Below are 25,113 nucleotides of genomic sequence, written 5' to 3' on the forward strand. Positions count from 1 at the left end.
TTCCAGGCACAGTCTTGGGGCTGGCAGTGGTTTCACAAACCCCTGACTGCTTTGGGCTGGGAGGGACCTTCAAGCCTAAATGGTTCCATGGTCAGGGACACCTTCTGCTGTCCCAGGCTGCTCCAGCCTGGCCTTGAACACTTCCAGGGATGAGTTTAGAGTTCTCAGCTTCCAGAAACCAGCAGAGATCTTGAGCTCCCACTTTCCACAGAGCTGTTTGCAGCAATGAATCGGCGATCCCATCCAACCCTTTATAATCAGTTTTGGTTTCCCCCCGAGGTGGAGGCAGCCCAGCCTTACCTTGTCGGGGTGAACGACGAGCACAGCCCGCCTGTACACCTTCTTCACCTGCTCTGGAGTCACCAGGTCTGCCATACTCACAGGCTTCCACTTGGTCTCCCCTGCCCACAGCACCGTGTGCATGGTGGACAGCAGAGCCCTGATATTCCTCTCCTTGCCTTCGATCCACTCCAGGACCTGCAGGAAGAAGAGTAAGTCTCTATTTATGCCTCACTTTAGATATTACACCAGGACTATTCTTCATGTGAATAGCTGTGACCCCGAGGAGCATCTTAAATTTATTTCAATGCTTTAGAAAACCTTCAGAAAACCTTTATCTAATTGCCATTAATTTTTATATCACTGCTTGAAAATTAAGATGGGCTATGAGCAACATCCCTGCTAAAAACACCAACTTAGTAATGCTTAATGGAATAGCCAAAATTAAGTGTTTAACTGTCTGGTTCTTTAGCAAGGTTAATTCCACACCTAAACTAAGCTCTGCTAAGCTAAAATGTAAATACCAAAGCATAAATAGATTTTACAGTTCCAGGCTGAGCTGCCCCAGTGAAATAAAAACACATCAGAGCAAAGAGAATTATATTGGAAAGGCCAAATCAGCTGGGAGCTTCAGACTCGACAGCTTTTGTGGGGATAAAAATGGGAGCTGGGAAAACTCCTGCCCACTCCATGGCCTGACCTCTGGCCAGCTGTTGTGGCTGATGGTGGTGTTCAGCGTGGCTGCTGTCACTTCCCAAAGGTTAAAACCTTTCCCCAAGGCTAAAACCAGGACATTTTGAGAGGATCATTCTGTTTTCTAGAACTTTGCTTGGCTTTTGCTGCAGCTTTTCCTCTCCTTCTGTAATTCCGATTTGTGGTCTCATATTTCACATACAGGGCAGGACAGACTGAATTCCCTTCCCTTCCATAAGAGATCTGCAGTTTGGCAATTTATTGAGGAGGGATGAGAGAATTCCAAAGCAGGCAGGTTTAATGAGGCAGAGGATTAGTTCAATTAGCTGCGCCTGCTAATCAGGGCTGGAGCGCTGTGGAAGAGCAGCAGCCCAGACAGTGACACTGAGCAAGCCATTGTTGATGTGGTCTGGTTGGGGACAGAAATGTAACCTTGGAGTTTTAAGTCTGTTGAGGACATTGAATGACTGGGAGGACATCACCAAGAATTTTGCTTACTTTTAGTTTTTCGGGGTCCATCTCCTTTGCCATTTCTTCTTTTCTCATCTCAGCTATTGTTTTGGGGCCCTTCTTGTCCTTGTGAGCATTAAAGCCTTGACCAGATAATAAATCTTCGAAATCTGCAGACACTTTTGGCTTGGAATCTTGAAAATTGAGAAGATTTGAAATTATTATTAGCATGGGTGCATTTAACCCTGGCTTTCTACATGAGATACATCCTTTGGTTAATCACATGAACAATTTCCCAGTGCTAATGAATGTAAGAATCTGTCTTAATGAACATGCAGGTTGTCATGAAAAATGTTACTTAATGTTACTTGTGAGTTGTTGTTATTATTATTATGGAATCCCAGAATGGTTTGTGTTGGAAGGGACCTTAAAATTTATCCAGTTCCAACCCCCTGCTGTGGGCAGGGACACCTTCCACTGTCCCACGTCATTCCAACCCCCATCCAGCCTGGCTTTGGACACTTCCAGGATAATTTTGGAAGCTCATTTGGAATACAGTACTTCCTAAATAGCACAGTTCAGTCCAGCACAGGATAAATAATCCACGTGACCGACTTGCTCAGCCCAAACCCGCAAACCAAGGGGTACCCAAAGGGAGCCAACCCTTTGGTGGGCGCTGAATTCCAAGGCTCTTACCCGCACTCGCGGCTCCTTTGCCGCGCTCGCCCTGCGCCCCGGTGGCCGAGAAGCTCACGTTGTAGTTGGGCTTGTTCTGGGGGGAGGCGTGGGGCCCGCTGGGCTGGCCCTTGGGCTGTGCCCCCTGCCAGCCGTAGCCCGCGCCCTGCTGCCACCCGCTGCCCGCCATGGGCTGCGGCGGCGGCTTCTGCGGCGACGGGGGGAAGCCCCCGCCCATGCCCGTCGGCGTGGTCGGCTTGCTGGCGAACGAGGGGCCACCTGGAGAGAGCGACAGCAGGGAGTCACGGTGGGAGACAAACCCACCTTTTCGACACCTCTTCAACACCGGAACTGAGGATCTGCTGCTTGTTTCATGGCATAAAACACGGGGGAAAGGCTTTGCTAAGCAGGCAAGTTTTGTAGCCAGGTGGAAATGCCCCGCCTTTAGATAACAGCGCAAAGTAGAGGCAGGTCAATTCCACAGCTTTTCTCACAAAGCAGGATTGATCCAAGCGAAGTCCCCCAGGCTTCTGTTTTCAGCTCTGCCACGCATGGCTTTAGCCCCGAGATTGCTCTGTGAGCTGTTTCTAGGACAGCACCTGGCTTTGAGGGTTTGAGGAACTGGAGGTGGTTTGGGGAAACGGGGCAAGCTGGATGCTAACAAGGAGCCACAGCTCTGTGGGGATGGTGGCAACACAGAGTGACAGAATGATTAAATTTGGGAGAGACCTTAAAGCTCATCCAGTTCCATTCCACTTTGCATTAGCCCAGGCTGCTCAAAGCCCCATCCAGCCCGGCCTTGAGCACTTCCAGGGATGGGGAAGCTCTCTGGGCAGCCTGTGCCAGTGCCAACACCAAGCTGGTGCTGTTGGAATCGTGTCTCCTCACGCTGTGCTGATTAAAACCATGCACAAAGGTGTGTCCCAGCACCTCATAGCTTTAGGGGATGCTCCCCTGGCTCCGGTTGTGTTTGTGGGAGGAACCCAGTGTCAGTGTTTTATTATTTCACACTGACATCCGCACTCAGCTCCCAGCTCAGAAATGTGTCATGGAAACTGGATGAAGTGCTTTCGATTTAGTCACGACCAACAAAAATGTGCTTAAATATCCTGGGGATGCCAAGCCATTTGTTTTTAAACCCCACCACTCTCCTACAGAATGTGTGTTTTAAAAGGACCTCGGTGGCTCTGACATGGGGCTTGGCATAGTTTTTGTTTTGCTCCTGCAGAGCAGCCTGAAATCCAGCAGAGGGAACTGGGAAACCGAATTCCAGACCCATGCTGGGACTGACGCAAAGGGGAAAACAAACATCACACCAAACCACAAGGGCTCCCAAAGAGCTGAGGGCAGCAACAAAGGCAAGAAAAATCTATTTACCACACTCAGACAATGCTGGGCTTTAAGGAAAGCATCAATAATTTCTCAGAACTGCCTTTTAAACATTGGAATTGAGGGTTTGCTGATTTTTTTTATGGCATAAAACAAGGGGGAAATGCTTTTCTAAGCAGTCAAGCTTTGTAGCCAGGTGCAAATATCCCACCTTTAGATAATAGTGCAAATTAGAGGCACATCAATTCCACAGCTTTTCTCACAAAGCAGGAAAACGAGTCAAGTCTAGAAGGAAGCAATTCCTCAAGAACCCCAGCAGCTTTGCAGAGCCAAATTCTCCTCCCAGGCCTGTAGCAGCACTTGAACACAGAGCATCCTCAGCCAGAGCATGTTTGGACTTATCAGAGGTTGTGCTTTGCAATCCATGGAGCCTGCTGAGCTCCCTGCACGTTGCCAGCACATTTTTGACCAGGGATCAGGAAAAGCACGGATTTGTGAGAGTTTACAGAGAATCAGGCAGAAGGGAAAGCCTGGCAGCAGCACTGGCACGCACGTGGGTTGAGAGGCCCCACACATACTAGGCTGCTCAGCCTATTTCTCTAAAAGAATGCTGGTAATTTATTATTTTTCCTTTTTTTAATAAGGAATGCAAACCTGCTAAACTCGCTCCAAGACTTCCCAGATCAGCAAATGGATCCAGTGTTTGGGGTTTAGCCTGATGAGTGGGAGTGCTGTGGAGGGATCCTGTAGGACTGGTGGCAGCAGACTTACTTCCCATTCCTAGACCACCTTAAAAAGAAAAGGGAAAAAAATATATATATAAAAGGAAAAAGAACATTTTTCCTTCTGTTTGACATTTTTCCTCCTGTTTGATGTGAGTGCAGCTCTTCCCCAGTGCTCAGCCACATATTAGAAGACTGCTCTTAAAATTGAGTGTACCATTGTCAGGCTCCTCAGCAGCCTCAGACTTGTTGCACTCCCACTCCCAATTAGGAACAGCAGCAGGAATGTTCCCAGACTGTCTGCACTGCCAGAGGAATTGTGACATGTGCATATATTTTAACAGCTAGAAGCCTTCAGGAAGCAACTTTGGGAGGCTACACGCACTCTGCCAAGGTTAGAAAGAACCATGCAATTATTTAGTGGCACCCTGGGAATGCACAGCACTCCCCAGGTTTTTCCCATGGCTCTACATGGGATGAAACAACCCCTGGACACCCTCTCCTCACCTGTCCTGCTCTGGGCTCTTGAGGAAACAAACCCAGATTTTTTTTTAATATGGAAATCTTTAGAGGGAAGATGTTCTTTGCAGTCACTGGCAGCATTTCCCCTCTGCCTCTCCCCTCTCAGAGCTCCCTAAAGGTATTATTTTTTTTGCTAACCACTCTGAATTTCATGGCACATACCTGCTTTGTTGGGCCAGTCCCAGCCACTGGAAACATCTGGTTGGATGGAAACCGTTGGAGTGCTCGAAGCTAAAGAGAATGATTGATATCAGGATCTCAAATCAGCCCAGCAAAAGCAGCACAGCCCAGTGCCCACCAGGAGCCACTGGGACTCCACAAAGTCCCAGCACCTCACAGGGAGGTGACCCTGCCCATGGCAGGGAGCTGGAACTGGATGATCTTTAAGATCCCTTCCAGCTTTCCAGGGAGATATTCCTAAGGAGCACATGTTAGATGATCAGGCACAAACAAATCCATGACTGAATGTGTTTCAGACAGGGTTACACATTAAATTTTGGGGTGAGAAGGAAGAAATTAGAGAACTTTTAAACAAATAGAAGAAAATTCCTTCTCTTCAGTAAAATTCATCTGTGAATTTGGTTAGGGTTAGTACTGGAGCTAAAGAAAGCTGGTGCCTGCAACTGAAATCACCAAAGGATGTGTGTTTTCTCTAAATATGCCTGTGTTTAGTGCAATTAATGGTAGTTTGCTTCAAAGGAGACCTCATAACCACAGGAATATGTGGGCAGACATTCTTCATGGCCTCTTTTTTATTTATATAAATAGCCTATTAATTAAGTCTAAGACCTGAGCAAAACTCAGCTCATCCTACCACACTTCAGATGCTGAATATACTTTAAGTCCAGAGACAAAAAGCTCTTTCCTGTTTCGTGGGGTTTCTGTGGTTTGGAGTCGTTTTGTGGGAATCATCACTTTGTACTTAATGGTTCCATTTCTATTTCAAAGCAACGTTTTGCATTTCTTTAAACACCCTGGGAGAGGCTCCCCTTTCTTACCCATGTGAAAGGGATCGCTGTGCACTGTTGGTGAAGGGCTTCTTGTGGCTTGAAGGAAAGGATCCCCAGGGACAGCTGATGAGCCAAGGAAGGAGCCCAGGAGGTCTGGACCAGTTTGCTTGGGGCTGCTTCCAAAAGGATCAAAGGCAGTGGCTGTGAAAACATATTTGAGAAAATGAAATCATGAACTTGAAGCAGGAATGTGCTTCAGGGTAAGGGAATGATGTGGGGAGAGGAAATCTGATACCTGAAGGTAGCAAAGAGGAGACAGACTGGGACTGTGGGGGAGCACCTGGAGAGCGTTAATTTCCCAAATTCTGGGCACCTAAAGAGCCTCATAGCTTGGCCATGGCAACAAACTGACCCCATCTCTTGTTTCCTAAGAGAGGCTGAATTTAGAGCCAGGAAAAGTGAGTGTTGAAGTACTCAGGCACTTCAGGTGGAGTTTTAACTGCCAGGAGAGGGTGGAAGACAGTCTGGAGCTTGGAGTTGCTGCCCCGGTGCAATTCCTGCCATTCCTCCTTCCTCTCAAGATGATTCCAGGCTGGCTGAGGTTATCCATGTTGGGGATAAAGGCACTTTCAGACACAGCTTTAGAAAATAATGGATATTTTTCCTACTTATCACTTATTACAAAACTCCAATTCTTCTCAAACTCCATTTGTGATCACTCTGTTCAGTCTTCTCTCTTCCGTGTAAAACCCCAACAAACTTAACCAAAAAAAGCTCCTATGAAGTCACTCAGATTCTTGTCAACAAATTTAAGGTTAAAAGCATCCTGAAAAGTACAATCCTGAGAAGCTCTGCACTGTGGTAATGATGCTACTCATTACTTATGTTACTCAGTCACTACTCTTTTCTCATCTCCCAAGCTTTTATCCTTGTTTTCCTGGCTTGGGACAATTGAGCTGTGTGATTCTGCCTCTGCAGAGCTCATAAATCCCTAAATCTTTTCCTGATCTTTTGCTGCACCTCTTGTGTGATGTGTCTGCAAAACCTGCTCTGGGTGAGAGCTCTCAGACTGAGCCTACAACAAGAGAAACCTTCTCCAGGTACAAGTGACCAATTTCTTCCGCTGAAACTTGGATTCTTCTCTCTCTCTGCACTTACTCTGCTCCATCCTTCAAAAGATCCCTCTCCCCAATATCTATCCAACCACTCCTGCAGCCTGGTCTTGCAAGAGACAGAAATTCTCTACTTCCTAGTCCAGGATCCCTCTCACAGCTCCAAACTCCCTAAGTTAAAAGAGAAATTCCATTCATGGTGCTGTAGGTCTACCCAAACCCCCAGAGGAGTTTCTGTAAGATTCATGTGCACTACTGGACACAAAATGAGAGCAAAACTGAGGCTCTGCAGTGGTGGTTGGTGTGAGGAGCCTCCAAACCCCCGGGTGTGCTCCAGCAGGGACTGGTTTGGTGAGGACCAGCTTGGAGCAGAGGAGCCTCCTGGGATCCCCCACATGAAAGGGAGGTAGCCAAGATCCCCCAGAGGGATTCTCCAAGCCCAAGTCCCCCCCTTGCGGGGGATGCAGTTCATCATATCATCAATTTCATCAAAAGTTCTGTTCTTCATTACAATCTCTGCTGGTTTTGCCTTCTAGAGGTAACACCAAAAAAATAATGATTGCTATTAATATCAAACTGTTTAAAGTTTTTGCTGTTTCCTTGATATATGAATGTTTCAAAAGTTTATCTTAACTTCCTCAAACACTTATTGCTGATATATTGGTTGTATAATGTGTACTTACTGATTTTTATGATTTTTTAATCATAAAAATCATTTATCTTGTGTCTGCTAAGGAAGGCAGAATGGAAATGGAAACCTGAAATGGAAAATGCAAACCCCCCCTCCCTCTGAATTGTTATAATTTTGATTTTCAAAGCGAGACAGCATATATCTATATATTTATAGACAATGCAATAGATAATGCTGTTATATTTTTATAATAAAGCCACCATTACCTTCTCCTACCCTCGGGGACGGGGACGGGGACGCCGAAGCTGCCGAGCGCCGCGGGGTCGACTGCACGGATCCAGCTCCCCCCACGTGGAAAACCTCCTCAGCAGCAGCAGCAGCTCCAGCAGGGCTCTGGGAGCTCGGCCCTCCGACCCCAAACAAATCATTCAGCAGGTCAGAGTTAGAGGGGGCAGCGCTGGGCTGCGAGGGAAAGCTCTTGCTCATGGGGCTGCCATCCAGGCCCAGCAGGTCCACGTCTTCAGGGGGAGGTGCTGCTGCAGGCTCTTGCTGCTTTTTGCTGTGTTTGGGTGTCCCGTGGGGCTTGTCACCGCTGGCATTACTGTGCTGACTGGAAAGGGACAAGAGTTCGTCATCTGACTGTTCGCTTTCCTCATGCACCAACGCTGCTCGATCCTCTGAGGTGGGGTGAGAGCTACTTTTGTCAGATTTCTGATCTAAATGATGATTGAAAATAAAATTAGGCAGCTGTTAGTTTGGTCGTCACAAAGGTCCCGTAAAAATCAGCTTACAAGCAGAACAGAAAGCTGAGAATAGCACAGCAGCATTTGGCTAAAATAATTTTGCTTTTTAAAGTAAAAGCTGGCGAATTTCATCCCCAAAAAGGGTTTTGCAGCCCTGGCACAGCTGGGGTCCCCATCCACGGGGGATGTGGCACTTGGGGGCATGGTCAGTGGTGGCCTTGGCAGTGCTGAGGAATGGTTGGACTTGATGACCCCAAAGGTCTTTTCCAAACTAAATGATCCCATGATTCCTTTGCCAAGATTAACCTAAATTTTCTCATCAAGGTTGATTTATTTCAAGCTTCAGCACGAAGGAGGCCTTGGGTGAAGGTTCACCCCAGAAGTGTGTCAACAATGGTCCCACAGAGCACAGTTTGAAGAGGATGTTGTAGGAAAGGAAAGGAATTCCCACTCCATGGCAACACCAGGGTGTGCCCAGCTCTGTGATCTAATGCTACAGTGGGATCCCTCAGCCTCACTCCAGCTCCAGCCAAGGGAACAGGAGTTGTTTGTGTTCTTTGGAGCAGATTCGACTCTGAAGACCAAGCCTTGCCTACCTTGCCAGCTGAGAGAGGAGAAGAATGCACTCTGCCCAACGTTCCTGATGTTATCCTGAGGGGAATCCGTGGCACCTCTGCCTGCAGCACAGAGCACCAGAGAGGTGGAATTAAACAAAACCCAGCTGAGCATGAAGAAATAGTGGGAAGGGAACAAATCCATGCAGCCCTTACCTGCCAAAGCAAGAGTGTCCTGGTGCTCCTGGTGGGAGGAGAAGAGAATGGAGGGATTGATGTCTTTTGTCGTGAAGTTCTCCCATGGGGGAGTTAATTCAGTTTGTCTGTCTGCAGACTGTATTTCTATGTCCAGTATAACATGAAAAAGCTGAGGATATTTGTCTGGAGAGTCACAGGCATCCAGCTCAGGCCTAAAGGGGACAAGAGTGGTCCAGTTGAAAAGGGAAGAGTATTTCTGGAAGGCTATAAAAAGGCTTTCAGTACATTCAGGCTTTTCATATTTCATCTGTGACTGTTCTCCCTCAGCCTTCATCAGGCTTTTATGCATCAGGTTTGATTAATGTTTGGCTTCAAACACTCACTTGGTGAATTTGAGAGTGGTTGTTCCCAGGGCTATGAATCCAGTGTGAAATTGAATTTGGAATATTTGTGTGTTGGTCATCTGAAAAGAAGAAAAAAGCAGTGAGAACCAGACTGAACAAGGGCTTAAATACAGGAGTTAGTTAAGTCAACCCTAATCTTAACTGCTGAATAACTGAATTCATTCTGCTTGTTCTACAGGCAATATTTCCTTCTCAATATTCCCAGATAGTCCCAGTATTTCCATCTGCCTTCAACCCTGCTGCTGCAGCCTCCACACAGCAGAAAACCTTCAGAAATAGGCCTTCTTTCCAGGCTTGTCTTTATTTCTGGGATCTACTTACCAGTTTTGCAATGAAATTAGCTGTTCCCACTGATTACATTGGAGCAACAGGCTTGTGTCCCAAAAAATATAAAACCATTTCACTTGGAGCAGAGGCTTCAGGGAAATGTCATCTACACAGCAAAGGGCACCAAAAGTGAGTGGAGAGGAGGAAAATATTCACTGCCCACTCTGCAACTTGAATATTCCAGTTTTAAACACATTCTCAAGGAAACTATGGAGATTCCATGTTTGGCCAGCTCTTAGTTCCCCACACAAGAGAAGAGAAACCAGCTCCTACTTTGGCTTGGAGGCGTCCCCCGATGGTCGATCTCATGTGGTAGACAGAGACAACAACATCTCCATGGACAGTGGCTCCCAGTGGGATCAGCACCTTCCCTTCCTGCACACGGTATTCTCTTGGAGGGGAAGAGGAGGAAAGCCAGGGTTAAGCTCCCTTCCACCACGTGTCCACATCAAAGCTCTCACCTCCTTCAGGCCAAGCAAGGAGGAGCATTCAATGCTCTACTTGGTTAAACAAAAATATTCCACAGGGGGAAGCAACAGAGCACTGGATGATCTCTAGGAAGGTATCCCACTTCTTGCCAACCTCAGATCCTGATGTCTGTGCAGTTATCCCATTCCTGCCAACCTCAGATCCTGATGCCTATGCAGTTATCCCAATCCTCCAACCTCAGATCCTAATGCCTGTGCAGCTATCCCACTCCTCCAACCTCAGATCCTGATGTCTGTGCAGTTATCCCACTCCTCCAACCTCAGATCCTAATGTCTGTGCAGTTATCCCACTCCTCCAACCTCAGATCCTGATGTCTGTGCAGTTATCCCATTCCTGCCAACCTCAGATCCTGATGCCTGTGCAGTTATCCCACTCCTCCAACCTCAGACTCCCTCTGGCCATTTATTTCAACCCCAGGCACTAACTCTCAGTGAATATCTCCATTTATCAGCAGCCAGGCAATGACTGCAGCTCAGATATCCCCCAGCAAAGTGGCAGTGGCTGCATCCCTGAGGGAGGCAGGGGTGGCAGGACTCACTTCATCCTCTCGTACTCCTGGGAGGTGGTGAGGATCCTGGTCTCTCCGCTGAGGATGTCGCAGAAGGGCCGGCAGCCGTTGCGCTGCTTGTTGAAGCAGGGGACGGGGCTGAGGGTGACTGACTTGATCGTGAGTGGTTTGCAGTGGGGGATGACAGGTTTGTCTGCTATTAGGTCACAAATGTACCCTATGTACCTGCAGGCAGAGAAAACCAGGGCTGAAACCTCCATTTCTTTCATGCTCAAAATCATGCCTCAAAATCCAGCAGCAGTGCTGTTATTTTGGAGGCCCAGGACTGGAGTCTCCATGAGCCCCAGCATCCCTGCAGCTGGCACAGAGCCTGCACATGCAGAGCTGTTGTGTATGGATGCAGCTGCCACAACCTGCACTTGCAGTGGTGTTCTGTAAGGATGCAGCTGGCACAGAACCTGCACTTGCAGTGGTGTTCTGTAAGGATGCAGCTGGCACAGAACCTGCACTTGCAGTGGTGTTCTGTAAGGATGCAGCTGGCACAGAACCTGCACTTGCAGTGGTGTTCTGTAAGGATGCAGCTGGCACAGAACCTGCACTTGCAGTGGTGTTCTGTAAGGATGCAGCTGGCACAGAACCTGCACTTGCAGTGGTGTTCTGTAAGGATGCAGCTGGCACAGAACCTGCACTTGCAGTGGTGTTCTGTAAGGATGCAGCTGGCACAGAACCTGCACTTGCAGTGGTGTTCTGTAAGGATGCAGCTGGCACAGAACCTGCACTTGCAGTGGTGTTCTGTAAGGATGCAGCTGGCACAGAACCTGCACTTGCAGTGGTGTTCTGTAAGGATGCAGCTGGCACAGAACCTGCACTTGCAGTGGTGTTCTGTAAGGATGCAGCTGGCACAGAACCTGCACTTGCAGTGGTGTTCTGTAAGGATGCAGCTGGCACAGAACCTGCACTTGCAGTGGTGTTCTGTAAGGATGCAGCTGGCACAGAACCTGCACTTGCAGTGGTGTTCTGTAAGGATGCAGCTGGCACAGAACCTGCACTTGCAGTGGTGTTCTGTAAGGATGCAGCTGGCACAGAACCTGCACTTGCAGTGGTGTTCTGTAAGGATGCAGCTGGCACAGAACCTGCACTTGCAGTGGTGTTCTGTAAGGATGCAGCTGGCACAAACTGCACTTGTAGTGATGTTCTGTAAGGATGCAGCTGGCACAGGAGAGGGATTCTGCAGGGCCCTGTTAACCATAGGTTCAGCATGGGGTGGTTGGGTTGCAAGGACCTTTAGCAGTGATCTAATCCCACCCTCTGCAATGAGCAAAGACACCTCAAATAACACAATAATTCGGGTTGGGAAATCTGAAGGTCACCTGCTCTCTGCTCAGAGCAGCTTCACAGCTCTATCTCAGAACCTGGTTTTGTGCTGGGGGTGAGACCCCACTGAGGATTGCCAAGGAAATAAATCCCACAGCTGCTCTGGGCAAGCTCTTTCAGTACCTGATCCCTGCTCATCTCTGAGGAACACTGTGGGATCTGGACACCTGGCTGAGCCTGGGGGCCAAAGCACACCTGCCAGGTCTTTGGGCAGCTTTGAGCAGGAGGGATGGAGCTCACAGTGCTGAGCCAGGGTACTGTACCTCCTGTGAGATGGCCACAGTACAATTCCAGGTCTCTTTGTGTTCAGCAGCTGCACAGCAGGGCCAGGATGAGAGAAGAGGTGACAGAAACAGAACATTGCACTGACCAGAACTGCTGAGGCTGCACGGCCGTCCTGGCAGGGAAAGGGACAGAGAGGAAAAACTGTGAGTATCAGAGAGATCCTTTAAATTCCAGCTCCCCACTCCTCCTGAAATCACAAAATATAATTTATCCAGAAAGACTAGGATTGAGACCACAAGATGATGAGGAATTTTGAGTTCTGTGTCATTTGTTCAACACCCAGGACTTTGAACAATGCCTAAGATAAAATCCAGGGAGCAGCCAAAGCTGAGGGTGGTTTACACTTGTTTGGAAAGCCCACAAGAACATTCTGGCTGCAAAAGTTGGTGTTTCATGGCTGCTCCCCAGCTGTAATTCTATAATTATTTCAAACATAGGCCTGGAAGTGACCACAGGGGTCAGAGTGCACCCATCCTACAGCTGCAGGCAGTCCTCTAATAGAAACTTATCCTGGAAAAAGATAAACAAACAAAAAGTGCGGTCCCAGGCTCCCTCACCCAAACACCTCCACAGCTCTGAGCTTACAGATTGCTCCTGATGGGGTTTTTTTAAGGTGATTATGGGGGAAAGTTTGCTGAGTCACATTGATAGATGAAAAATGTAGGAAGAGCAGGAGAAAATCAATGTATTCCCAGTGCCCTGGGTTCCTGATAGACACCTTGCACTATCCCTGCTCCAAACCCCTTTGAACACTTCCAGGGATGGGGAATCCACAACTCCTCAAAGCCTCACCATTGTTGCTCCTTGCAATTGGTTTTTTCAGGCCCCCTTTAGGCATTCCAGCCATTTTCTGTAGGATTTTCTGTACTGGAGCTGATCCAGACCCCAAGAACCTGCTGACATGAACAGGCTGTTTGCTTTTTTCCAAGTTTAGCCCCTGCCAGTTGTTTCTGGCAAGATCTCTCAGGTTCATATAAACTAAGTGGGTTTCTGCAGCCTTGTTAGAAGGTGTTGGAAAGGACTCCCTGTCCTTTATCACATTATTCTGATATCCATTGCTCAAAGGACAGGAAAGGAATTGGATTTTTGAGTTGGATTTCCAGGATTGGAGGCATCAAGTGCATCCTTCCCTCTGTTTAAAGGGAATTTACATCCTGGAGCTGCTGGCTGTGCTGTAAGAGGCAGAAATGCCAGGTTCACATGGGAGCTCTGTGCAATTTGGGATCAGTCATTTCCTCCACTCCTCCCAGTTTCTGCTGATCAGGGCTGACAGCCTCCTGGTTTAATTTAGGCTCCAGGAGCAAAGCAGAACTCTGCTTTTGGGCATTGCTGTCAAGGGGAAGGGTTGGATGGAGTAAATTAGGAGTGATCCAGGATCACACCACCCTCACACAGCACAGCATTGCCCAGTGCTGAGTAACCCCTCTGGGGCCTTCCTTCAGCCAGGCCTGACCTCTCCTGATGGCAGGAGACTTCAACAGTCTCCATTTCACAGCTCAACAGAATTCCCAGCTCTGTGATTTCTGCCCAGTTTCCAGCCCCCTTCAGTCCAAAGGCTGCATTTTCTCCTTAGATTAAAATGCAAATCACAGAATCACAGAATGGTCTGTGTTGGGCGGAACCTTAAAGCCCATCCAGTGCACCCCTGCTATAGGAAGGGACAACTTCCACTGTTCCAGGCTGCTCCAAGCCCTGTCCAGCCTGACCTTGGGCACTTCCAGGGATCCAGGGGCAGCCACAGCTGCTCTGGGCACCCTGGCCAAATCCTATCAAGCTGACAGCTCTTGGGTGAAATTCAAATCTTCCTCCTAGAGAATGATTTTGATGTCTCCTGCTTTGCATTTCTGCTTCTCATTCAGTGATTCTGTTCCAGATGAGCTTTGGGTGATGATGTCCCTTCCTCTGGGTCAATCCCATCCCATCCCATCGCAGGAGTTGTCCCCATCCTGGCCCACAGCCCGCAGGCACTCCACGAGCAGTGTGACGTGGCACTCCCCAGCTGTGGCTGGCTGCTGTGGGTGCACTCACCATGCAGTGGATGACACAGACGTTTTTGGGGTTCTGCTGCAGCCAGTTGTGCATGTTCTTGCAGACAGCGTAGAGGTTGTGCAGGCTGGGCGCCTGCCGGACAGGCCAGCTGCACTCAGACACCTGCAGGGATGCAGCAGCACAAAAACAGCTTTGTGGGAGCACTAAACAAGCCCTGCTCTACTAATTCTCCCTGCCAAGACACCTACTTGTCCTTTACAACCCGGAGTTGTGTGCTGGAATCCTGCTCCAGCTCTCCTCGTGCGTAACTCCGCGCCGTGCCTCCCGTGGGTTATGAGGAGGCAGACAAAAAAGCTTTCTCAATGGAATGACATTGGGCTGATGTGTTGTTCCTGCCTGCACATTTTTCAAGATTTACATTTCACATCAGCTCATCTGGAGGGGCTCTTTCAGAACGCTCCAGTCTCACCTCGATTTCTAAAGCCTTTGTACAACGTGTCCCTAAAAACTGCTCTGATTTGCACAGGGCACTGAGCATCTGTTGTTCTGAATCCTTCTCTGGCACAGGATTTCCAAGCCCTATGTGACAGATATTAAACTGATGAAAGAGAAAATTCTGTTTAAAAAAAAAAATCCTATCTAAGCATGTCAACATATGAGCCATAAAAATGAATGGCTCCTTAGAGCTGAAACCCCACAAATCTCAAAGTCTGTCTGGTTCCTATTCCTCAGCATGCTGGTTCTGAGTCAGTCCTTGCAGTCCCAAGCAGCACATCAAACAGCCCTCAACAGACATCTCCCTTTCATCTGGTTTTAACTGAAATATCTTTTTTTTTTTAAAGGCATTTCTGGCCAGAAGAAACTTAAAGAAGGAATGTCCCGAGGCTTGTCCTCAGCTGAAGAATTGGTTCTCTCTCTCTCTCTCAGCTGACATTTGGCTGCTGCTCAGTGGGAACAGGGAAGGAAGGAGATGATTTGCCCAGATGTTCTTAAACAGCCACATGATCCCCAGAACTGTTTCATCTCTACAGGAAGGAAATGCTCCAGGTTTTATAAAACTTGCACTGCAGGTTCTGTCTGACACCTGCACATCTTGGAGCAGAAACAGACACCCAGATTCCAACCAGAGCCCTGCCAGGCTGTGCTGTGTCCAGCAAGGATCCCAAAGGCTCCCATGGCATGCAGGGCCAGGCCAAGCTGGCAAATTCCATTTTTGTCTCACAGCAAGTTAGATATTTATCTGATTGCTTTTTAGATCTGGTTTTGGCCTCCAGAATATCCAGATGTGGCTTTGTGAACAGATCAAGCAGTGCTCAAAGTTTGGAGAGCAGGGAGTGACCATTCCCTATTTACCCTCTCCACCTTCTCCTGTCTCCAGAGTTTCTTTCATTCTTTCTGTTGTACAACCTTGATTTTCCCTGTTACAATTCCTACAGTGACCCTTCCACTGACAGTCCTCAGAGCAGACCTCCCTGCCAAGCATCTGGAAAAGCCATTATCACTTCTCTAGTAAATAATAGACGTTTCCCACCAGTCCATAATTACATATTTACGTTGCCTCTAATTACACATCTGCCTGATGGTTAGCAATTAGGAAATTAAATGTGTGCTTGGTATTTCTATCAAACAGAACCTCACCAGCACTCAGCACAGACAACCTTAGGGAAAAGCAACTGGAATTCTCCACCCAGCTCTGGGAATAAGCACTCAGCACTTGTGTCTTAGGTTGGAAGATATAGCTGGGGTTTGATTTGAGCAGCAGGCCAGCAACTGCCAGGAACGTGACCCACGAGGGGCTTTGAGGTTTGGGTTTTTTTCATGTCAGATTTGAGTTCTGTGGTTTGAAACTGCTCTCCTCTCCTCTCCTCTCCTCTCCTCTCCTCTCCTCTCCTCTCGTCTCCTCTCCTCTCCTGTCCTCTCCTGTCCTCTCCTCTCCTCTTGGGGACCCAGAGGGGACAACGGAGCACAGCCAGGTCTCTGAGTCACGCTCTGGGTGGGGTGGAAGGGACCCTGAAGATCATCTTGTTCACCTCCTGCTGCCTTCCACTATCCCAGGGTGTTCCCAGCTCTATCCTTGGACACTTCCAGGTTTGGGGCAGCCACAGCTTCTCTGGAAAACCTTTCCCAGCGCCTCAGTGCCCTCTCCTCCTCAGCAGACTGGGCACCTGGGGCTTGCTGACCCACTCAGCCACACCTAGGCAGGGAAATGGCCCAGCAGGACATGAATTCACCTCCCTCCTGTGCCACCACGCAGCACAGTGACCCACTTGGATCTTAGGAGCAGAAAGTTTTAAAGAAAGCAGGGACTGAAAAGCTTTTCCTGTCAAAGAACCAGTGCAGCTCAGCTGACATCCTCATCCCAGAAGAAAACTCACTGGGGTTTCACCTCCTTGAGAGCCCTTTAGTATTTTTTACAAGACATACAAAGCTCAGCCTGGTATTTATTTTATGTATTGTGTTATTCACACTTCTTTCTCATGAAAAATACTTGGAATCAGGACTTCTCAGCTCATAAACTGAAAGCACAATATTTTAATAAAAGATCATTTCATTTTCTTCCTGTGTGAGTCAAGGCAAGGTGGCAAGGTTCCAAAGCACCGAGCTGTCCTTTGAGAGTGACATTAAAAGTCACTTGTTGAGGTGTTGGGCAGGGTTGGAGATAATTCCAGGGATTCAGCAATTATGGCCAGCTCACACAGCAATAGATCTTTAATGCTGGGCTTTCAGAAGTAGATAAATGTTTCTCCACCCACAAACAGCATCAGTGGTGCACCAAAATCAATCAAGACTGAAGATTCAGAGTTCTTAATATCTCTTAATTAGTCTTCCCTGTTCATTTACTCGTATTTGAAGTCTGGTTACTGATGGCCACAGAGAAATTTGCTTCAAGTGTCAATGAGTGGTTTCTGGTGATCAGAATTACTAAAGATAAATTCAGCTACACCTCAAATTAAAACTAAATTAGCCTTAGATTAGATTCATTTACCCTGACTGAGAGTTAAGCCTGGCAACTGCTGCTGCCTTTTGGGTTGAAGGCAGCAAAAAGTTAGAAATTAAAAAAAAAAACAGAGCACAGCCCCAGAACACAGCACTCCCTTGTGGGAAAGGGAAAGAACAGGAAGTTTTCAGAAAGATTAAATCTAATCTTGCATTTCAGCAGCAGCATTTCATAGAGATTTCCTCTAAAAGCCATTAATGAAGCAGAGGCTCGCAGTGCTCCCTGATGCTGCTCTGGTTTTAGAGAGGGAAACTGGGCCAGGCAGTGCAGGTGGCTTTTTAAAGTCACAAGAGCCAAAATGCCCCTCAGATCCCGTTTCCATCCCGAGCTTTGCCTGCTTGATTAAAGCCCAGCTGCAAGAAAATCATCTCCCTCCTTCTATTGGTAATTTCTTACAAAGGCTTTTCATTTTATTCTTTTTCTGCAGCAGCTCCAACACTCTGTAGGAGGAGAATAAACTCTGATTTATTTTTTATTTTACTGCAGCCCAGGCTCCCCTCCATGCAATGCCCTTCACCCCTTCAGGCTCCTCACATGAACATCATCCCCGAACTTTCCAGCTCTTTCATTCCCGTGCTCCCAGCTAAAACTCCCAAACCCACCCCAGGAGCTTAAAAACACCTCTAACTCCTAAATCCCCTTCAATTCTGGGCACAACAGGAGCTGCTGCCCCTTTCCCTGAGCACTTTGCCCCCGTGGAAGGCACTCACCCTGTTGTGGAACTTGGCACTGCGATAATATTTGGGTGACAAGTTGAACACGGTGTAGTGGTCGGGGTGCCTGGAGTCCAGGAACGTCCTGACATCCTCAATGTGGTTCCTGAATCCCAGCTCCACGCCCTCAGCAGGAAAAGACATCACTGGCAAAGCAAGGAGAGGCCAGGATCAGTGGGAGTGGATGGAATTCTGGGGTTTGGGCTATTGCAGGTTGTGTTTCTCCAGGGAGCAGTGCTTACCTATGATCCTTGAGGTAATGTAGGAAATATCCAGCTCTCCCTTGGTGTAACTAAGAGACAAAGCAGGGGACAGAATTTAGGCACTTCAGGAGTGTTGCCCAGAAAGATCTACTTATCACACAAGGAAAAATCATCTTCCAAGTGAATTCTTGAGATGCAGACAGTGACCCAGCCTCCCCATCACCACATGCAATTAACTGGATACAAAACATGCAAGAAAGGTCCCTTTTCCCTTTTGTCATTAATTTTTAGTGCCAGTTTCCAGGAGAAATCTCCAGCAGTTTGCACTTTGCAGATCCCTCAAACCCTCCGGGGTCTTGCATTAAATTTCCTTCATTTCTTGTAGCCCCCAATCCCTTGGAGCTGGGCACAGGGAGAGTCCCCAAAGCAAAGTCACCTCAGCCTCTCTTCCATTCCAAGGTGGATTTAGGGATGGGAACATCAGCGAGCACAGCAGAGATAAAATCAACAATCAACACCAGCAACAAAATAAATATTCAAATGGTGGTTCACTGGAAGGATCCCACAGGGAATCCTCCAGGAACTGGAGACCAGGTGCTCCACTTTCACTGGCATTTCCCAGATTTCAGGGTGCTGACACTCACTATGAGCTCACATTGTTTTACTTTGTTTTTCCCCACTTCCTTGAGGCCAAATCCCAGTTATGAGACAGAACCAAAGAAATTATTGGGGATTTTCCCCTTTCCTGGTTTTTCCTGCTTCAGGTGCACTGTACCTGGCCACAGACTGCATGACCTTGGAGGAGGTGTCCTTCAGGGTGTCCTTCAGGTTGTCCTTCAGGTTGCTGAAGAGCCTCCCTGCTCCTCCCTTCACCATGTCCAGCAGGCCTCCCCCATAGCTGGACTCCATGTCTGGTGACGAGGCACCTTCAACACAGCAAAACCAAAAATTACAACACAGCAAAACCAGGAATTGCAACACAACAAAACCAAAGCCAACATCACTGGTTTGGAACAAACCCCAACAACCCCTCTGCTCTGTCCACACCAAGCAGGTCCCCATGAGCTGCTGGGTGTCAGGCATGAGGAAAAGTGGTTTTCCTCCTCCAGGGGATGAGGGATGGCTCCTTCCTGCCAGCTGGGCTCAGAGCTCTCAGCCCTGTGTGCAGGTTGAGTGTTCAGTCTCAACACAGGGAGGACAACAAGGTGAAATATCTAAACTGGGGCTTGAACTGGGTGATCTGAACATCAGCCAGGTGTGCCCAGGTGGCCAAGAGGGCAGTGGCACCTGGGCTGTGGCAGGAATTGGGTGGCAGCAGGAGCAGGGAAGGGATTGTCCCCCTGTGCTGGGCTCTGCAAGGGCACACCTCCAGGGCTGTGTCCAGTTTGGGGCCCCTCATGACAAAACTGACCCTGAGGGGCTGGAGCATGTCCAGGGAATGGAAAAGAGCTGGAAGAGGGTCTGGAGCTCCAGGAGAGGCTGAGGGAGCTGGGAAGGGGCTCAGCCTGGAGCAAAGGAGGCTCAGGGGGCCCTTGTGGCTCTGCACAGCTCCTGCCAGGAGGGGACAGCCGGGGGGTCGGGCTGTGCTCCAGGGAACAGGGACAGGAGCAGAGGGAACAGCCCCAGGCTGGGCCAGGGCAGGCTCAGGGTGGGCAGCAGCAGGAATTTCCCCATGGAAAGGGAGGTCAGGCACTGGAACTGCCCAGGGAGGGTCGGAGTGCCCATCCCTGGAGGTGTCCAGGCCTTCCTGAGTGACAAGGTGGGCATCGGGCACAGCTTGGACTCAATGCTCTGGTAGGGATGTTCCAACCTAATGAATTCTGGGATTCTGTGATCTTCAAGGTCCCTTCCAACCAAAGCCATTCTCTGGTTTGAAACTCCCTCACCTCCAACCCAACCCAGCCTGGCTGATTTGTTTATCACGACCAAGAACCACCTCCTCAGGAGTGAGAAAAAGACTCTCCCCCCGCCCTGCGACATCCCTCACAGGGGTCCCTTCAGGGTCACCCTCCCAGCTGACTGAAGGCTGTCCACCCCAAACTGTTCTACAATTCCATGGTAAAATGATAATTTAACTGCAAATGCACCCCCCACTCTCAGGCAGCCTCACCCATGGTGAGCTACCCATAAATCCTGAAAGTGGAGATTCCACTGGGAAGGTGATGCTGCTCTGATCCACAGCACCTGATCCAGGTCCTAGACTGGTAAAATTAGAGGCCACCTCTCCTCTACACTCTGCTACAGAACAGAAGGCACAGGAATATTTCTTTTGCCAAACTTCCTGTGAGTATGATTTTAAAAATAAAATTAAAAAAAAAAAAAAAAATAAAGGAAAAAATCAAAGAAGCTTGTTGGCTTCCAAGCATGGAATCTGTGTTTGATCTCCCCTCAAAAAAGTTGTTTTCATGTTATTCTGTGCTGGAAGAGCCCGGGCTGGGAGGAGGAGATGTTCAAAGGGGGCTTTTAGTTCTGCAGGTCAGCTTTTAAAGGAAAGCAAGGTGGAAGAGTGGTAGCTTGGAACAGGGAAAAGGGGACAAAGGATCAGAGGTTCAACAGCACTGGGCAAATTCTTACAGCTGGAAATGCTGTAGGAGAGCAACAGAAGGGCTCTGAGAGTATGGAAAACTTAAAATCTTTAGAAATCAATCTGAAGATATAGAAAGTGGAGAGAAGAGGAGAAACAGAGAGAAGGAGACTTTCACTGTATTTCTAAGAGAAGCAGCAGGAATCAATTCCTGTGCCCCCTGTCCCCTAAAGCAGAGAATCAGAAAGGATGGCTGAGCAAGAAATGGCTCCCACTGCCACAGGGCAGGGATGGATGGCATGTTGGGAAGGAATTGTTCCCTGGGAGGGTGGGCAGGCCCTGGAATAGAATTTCCAGAGAAGCTGTGGCTGCTCCTGGATCCCTGGAAGCGTCCAAGGCCAGGTTGGACCATTCTGTGTTCAGAATAAACCTCCAACAGTCACCAGTCCCAGAATCACAGAATCACAGAATCCCAAAATTCACAGAATCCCAGAATCACTGAGTTGGAAGAGACCTTCAAGATCATCGAGTCCAACCCAGCCCCAACACCTCAGCTAAACCCTGGCACCCAGTGCCACATCCAGGCTTTTTTTAAACACCATTCCAGACCTTTATCACTGTTTCTGTAAAAAACTTTTCCCTAACATCCAACCTAAATTTCCCTTGGTGCAGCTTGAGGCTGTGTCCTCTGGTTCTGTCAGTTCACGAGAAAGAGCCCAGCCCCAGCTGAGCACAGGCACCTTTCAGGGAGCTGTGCAGAGTGATAAGGAAATACCAAACAGAGCAACAACCTCCTTCCAAAACTGAATATGTCAGGTGGGAGCCTTCCTGCCATGGTCCACCCCCAGCAGTGAGAGTTCAGCTGAGGGAGCCCCTGCTGACAGCACCAGCCTGGTGTTGGACAGGATGGGAGCTGGAGGGTGTGCAAATCTTAATTAAAGCACCTAAGTGCTAATTTTACAGAGGATCAGGAGATGGATGTGCAGGAGAACTTCTCCTCCCAAGGCAGAGAGAGCTTTGGAAGAGAACAGTGATCCAGGGGAGCTCAGGGGGATGTGCTCAGTACTGGAGCAGATGAGGGTGGCAAAACCATCAATGTCTGGATTAGCCAGGCCAGGAAACTCATTTCCTACCCAGGGAAAGGGAAAGAAACCACAAATCCAGAAGGGAAATACCCCCTCCTGCTGTCCCCTGCAGTGCCACGAGCAGTGTTTGTGCTTATTCTCAAAACCCAAACACTTGCAGGGGTTTGGAGGCAGAAATGGGAGAGTGGAACAGATGTGACCTCAAGTGATGGGGACATTTTGTCAGAGGTGCCCCAGAGTGACCAGCAGCAGCAGGTCACACCCTGCCACCAGCCGAGGGAGGTGCTCGCTGCTGGAATTCCAGATTTGGAATCTTTCCCTGCAAAACCTGCACTGCTGGAGGTCCTGTCTGCCTGGGGAGGTCCCTGAGCAGCCCCCCCAGACAAGGCAGGAACCCCTTAAAGCACAGGCCTGAATTCCAGCTCTCCTGAGAGCCCAGGGGGAGCCAGCCGACATTTAACAGGCATTTCAGACTCTGCCAGTCTGGGTATTTGTGCTGATGAAGCAACTCTGAGCCCCACAGAGGGGAGGGGGAAGGAAGACGCCTGGAAACTGAGGCTCAGCAGAGAAGTGCTGCCTTTCCCAGGTCACTTAGCAGGAGTGAACAGACCCTTTTTGCCTGGAAAGGGCAGACAAAAAGCAGACATGAAACCACAGGAAAGGAAGCAGGTTTCCCTCAGCCTGCCCAGATTTTGTGTAACAATATCTTCAGTGTCAAATGAGGGGTTTTATTTTTGCTCAGGGAGATGCTGCCTGTGCTTCTGTTAGAGGTGGAGTGAGGAAGGATCTAAATATTCCCTGTTCCTCATCGTGGAATCACAGAATGGTTTGGGATCTGAAAGACCATCTCATTCCAGCACAGAAAAGCCTTAAAGTCTCATCTCCCACCTTCCCAAAAAAAGAGGTTTGGGAGTTTTAAATCCCCCCTGACTTCTCTTCCAATGGTACCACAAGAGCCTGGCACTACAATGGGAAAACATTTGTTTGTTCCTGTGTTTGTGTCCCAAATTCCCCATTTCTAGATATTTTTTTATGCTTGTTGCAGCCTTCTCCCTCCCCACGAGGTATTTTCTAGGGGAAAGAAATGTTTTTTGCTTGTTTTATCCCCTAAGATAAAGGTGGAGGCTGCTCTGTGCCTGGGCAGAAACAGCCCTTTTAAGTTCCCTGCATTGAAAGGAGTCGAGCCACTGTTGTTGTGGCTTCAGCAACAAAGCCTAGATTGTTTTTAAGGAACACTCAGCAAAAAAAAAAAAAAAAAAAGCTGCTTTTTGTGCCTCTCCCCCCCCCAGCAGCCAGCAGAGCTCACGTTCCTCCCCCAGCCAGCTCTCCCAGCAAAGCCTGCCTCATGTGGGACGTGCTTTCCTACCAGCCTGCAGGGAGCAAAGCCAGGCTGCTACAACTCCAGGATCATACTGACATGATTTCCACTCCTGGAAGGGTCTGCAGGGGAGGAGGAGCAGCCCTGGAGCAGAAATTCCTGCTCCAGCAGGGTTGGAGCATCCTTTAAAGGGTTTCCCGTGGCTGGAGGGGTGTTGGGTGCAGAGCAGGGAATCCACATCCCTGGGTACCCTCAGCATCCCCAGCTCCTGCTGTTCCCCTCAGTCCATCTTTCAGAGGATTGCAAAGAGGAATTTCACCTTCCCTGCCCAGGCAAGGGTGGCAGGAGCTCCTGAAAGCAAATCTCTGGGCAGTGGCTCCTCTGCACCCAGGGATAATCAATAGCTGAGATGTTATCAAAGCCAGTATCAGAGATCTGAGGGCTTCTCCTGCCAGCTGGGCTTGGAACTACCTGGGATGGTGGAGTGTGGGCTTGGATTGAGATGGGCTTCAAAATCCCTCCCAGCCCAAATCACCTGTGATTCTCTGGTTCTAACTGTGTTTTTAAGGACACAAAATCACATCTTGAACCCCAAACCTTCCTTCCAGCACGTATTCTTCATCTGGACAGCTGAGCTTTACTACATTTAAGCCAAGACTAAACCATCGATGCTGTTATGGGCATTTGCATCCTGTCTTGGGTCAGACACAGCCCAAGTGCCACAATTACATCAACTTTTCAACAGTCACTGGGTGATGGTTTGGGAGAGAAATCACCACCAGCAGAGGCAACTAAAACAGTGATAAAGGAGCATTCACAGGGAAAACCTGCAGAAATTACTTGGGAAGTCCCTCAGACTCACACAGATCCCAAAAACTGATAATTTTTTACCCATTTTTTTGCTACCAGTCCCATCTGTCTCCTCCTCCTCCTCCACTGTCCCAGATTCCTGGTAGAGTTAGGTTCCCTATGAGGCTGAGCACAGATATCTTAAAGTGTTATTCCATAAAAATAAGCAGCAAAACCTGTGCAGAGCAGAAGAGACTCTACTCATTTGACAAAACCAGTGCTGAGACCCCCAAGCCCAGGTTTCACTCATCCTGACATTTCCACTGTCCCATGGTGCTCCAAAGCCCATCCTGGGACACTTCCAGAGATCCAGGGACAGCCACAGCTTCTCTGGGCACCCTGTGCCAGGGCCTGCCCACCCTCCCAGCCAGGAATTCCTTCCCAATATCCATCCAACCCTTCCCTCTGGGATTTTCCAGGTATTCCCCCTTCTCCCATCACTTCAGATCCTCATCCAAGGGGTAAAACCAGAATATTTCTCTCCTAAGCAGACAATCATGAGGCACAGAAGCATCCCCAGCACCAGATATCTTCAACAATTTATTCAGCTGAGCAGGGAGCTGTTGCTTAGGAGGTTGTTTGGGGTTTTTTTACTGCAGCTTTCCAGCAGTTTACTGCAGTTTCCAGTTTACTGGTACTGCCCCATCCAGGCCTTTTGCCTGGAGGAGATGGAAAACGCCTCAGAACCAGGGAGCTTTGGGTTGGATATTGGGAAAATTTCTTCCCCAAAAGTGTTGTCCAGCCCTGGCAACAGGCATCCCTGGAAGATGGTCTTCCCATTTAAAAGATGGTCTGAGAGGGCTTTTCCAGCCTGAGCAATTCCATAATTCTGTGTTTCTGTTGGGCAACAAAGGGTCCCCGACCTCCTGTGGGAATCACTCGGATCCTCTGGCAGCCAACTTCAGGGTAGAGAGCTCAAGAACCTCTTTTTGTGCTTTGCTGGGATAAAATTCCAGAACTAACACTGCATGAGCCTAAAGCTTTTTATCCAAAGGTTAGTTTGGGGCTGCTTAAATGTAAACTTCATGGAAATTTGAAGAATTAAGGTTCACTCTTTCTGCTTTTGCTTGAGAAATGGAAACTGATGAGTGCAGCTTGCACCAAAAACATGGAGAATTTCCACAAAGAGGTGGTTTTATTCCGTGTTTTTTCAGCAGAATAGTAATATTGAGAAGGGAGGGAGGGATTT

At 48.6% G+C, this 25,113-nt stretch overlaps 1 protein-coding gene across 1 annotated transcript in view; it reads right to left on the bottom strand.

The window, feature by feature from the left end:
* DNAJC6 (DnaJ heat shock protein family (Hsp40) member C6) overlaps positions 1-25,113 on the bottom strand; it is a 41,262-nt gene that overhangs the window by 2,841 nt on the left and 13,308 nt on the right. The window contains exons 2-18 of the mRNA XM_041421755.1: positions 18,924-19,074; positions 18,188-18,237; positions 17,943-18,091; positions 14,274-14,396; positions 12,224-12,357; positions 10,617-10,811; positions 9,863-9,980; positions 9,242-9,321; positions 8,877-9,070; positions 8,703-8,783; positions 7,630-8,079; positions 5,669-5,821; positions 4,833-4,901; positions 4,081-4,215; positions 2,119-2,376; positions 1,471-1,616; positions 301-477 (exon numbers count right to left, since the gene is read on the bottom strand). Coding sequence (XP_041277689.1) covers positions 301-477; positions 1,471-1,616; positions 2,119-2,376; positions 4,081-4,215; positions 4,833-4,901; positions 5,669-5,821; positions 7,630-8,079; positions 8,703-8,783; positions 8,877-9,070; positions 9,242-9,321; positions 9,863-9,980; positions 10,617-10,811; positions 12,224-12,357; positions 14,274-14,396; positions 17,943-18,091; positions 18,188-18,237; positions 18,924-19,074 — 2,663 coding nt within the window. The remainder of the gene's footprint in view (positions 1-300; positions 478-1,470; positions 1,617-2,118; positions 2,377-4,080; positions 4,216-4,832; positions 4,902-5,668; positions 5,822-7,629; positions 8,080-8,702; positions 8,784-8,876; positions 9,071-9,241; positions 9,322-9,862; positions 9,981-10,616; positions 10,812-12,223; positions 12,358-14,273; positions 14,397-17,942; positions 18,092-18,187; positions 18,238-18,923; positions 19,075-25,113) is intronic.

The sequence above is a fragment of the Onychostruthus taczanowskii genome, unplaced genomic scaffold (genome assembly GCF_017590055.1).
Source record: "Onychostruthus taczanowskii isolate IOZ18803 unplaced genomic scaffold, ASM1759005v1 scaffold7, whole genome shotgun sequence".
Classification (NCBI taxonomy): Eukaryota; Metazoa; Chordata; class Aves; order Passeriformes; family Passeridae; genus Onychostruthus; species Onychostruthus taczanowskii.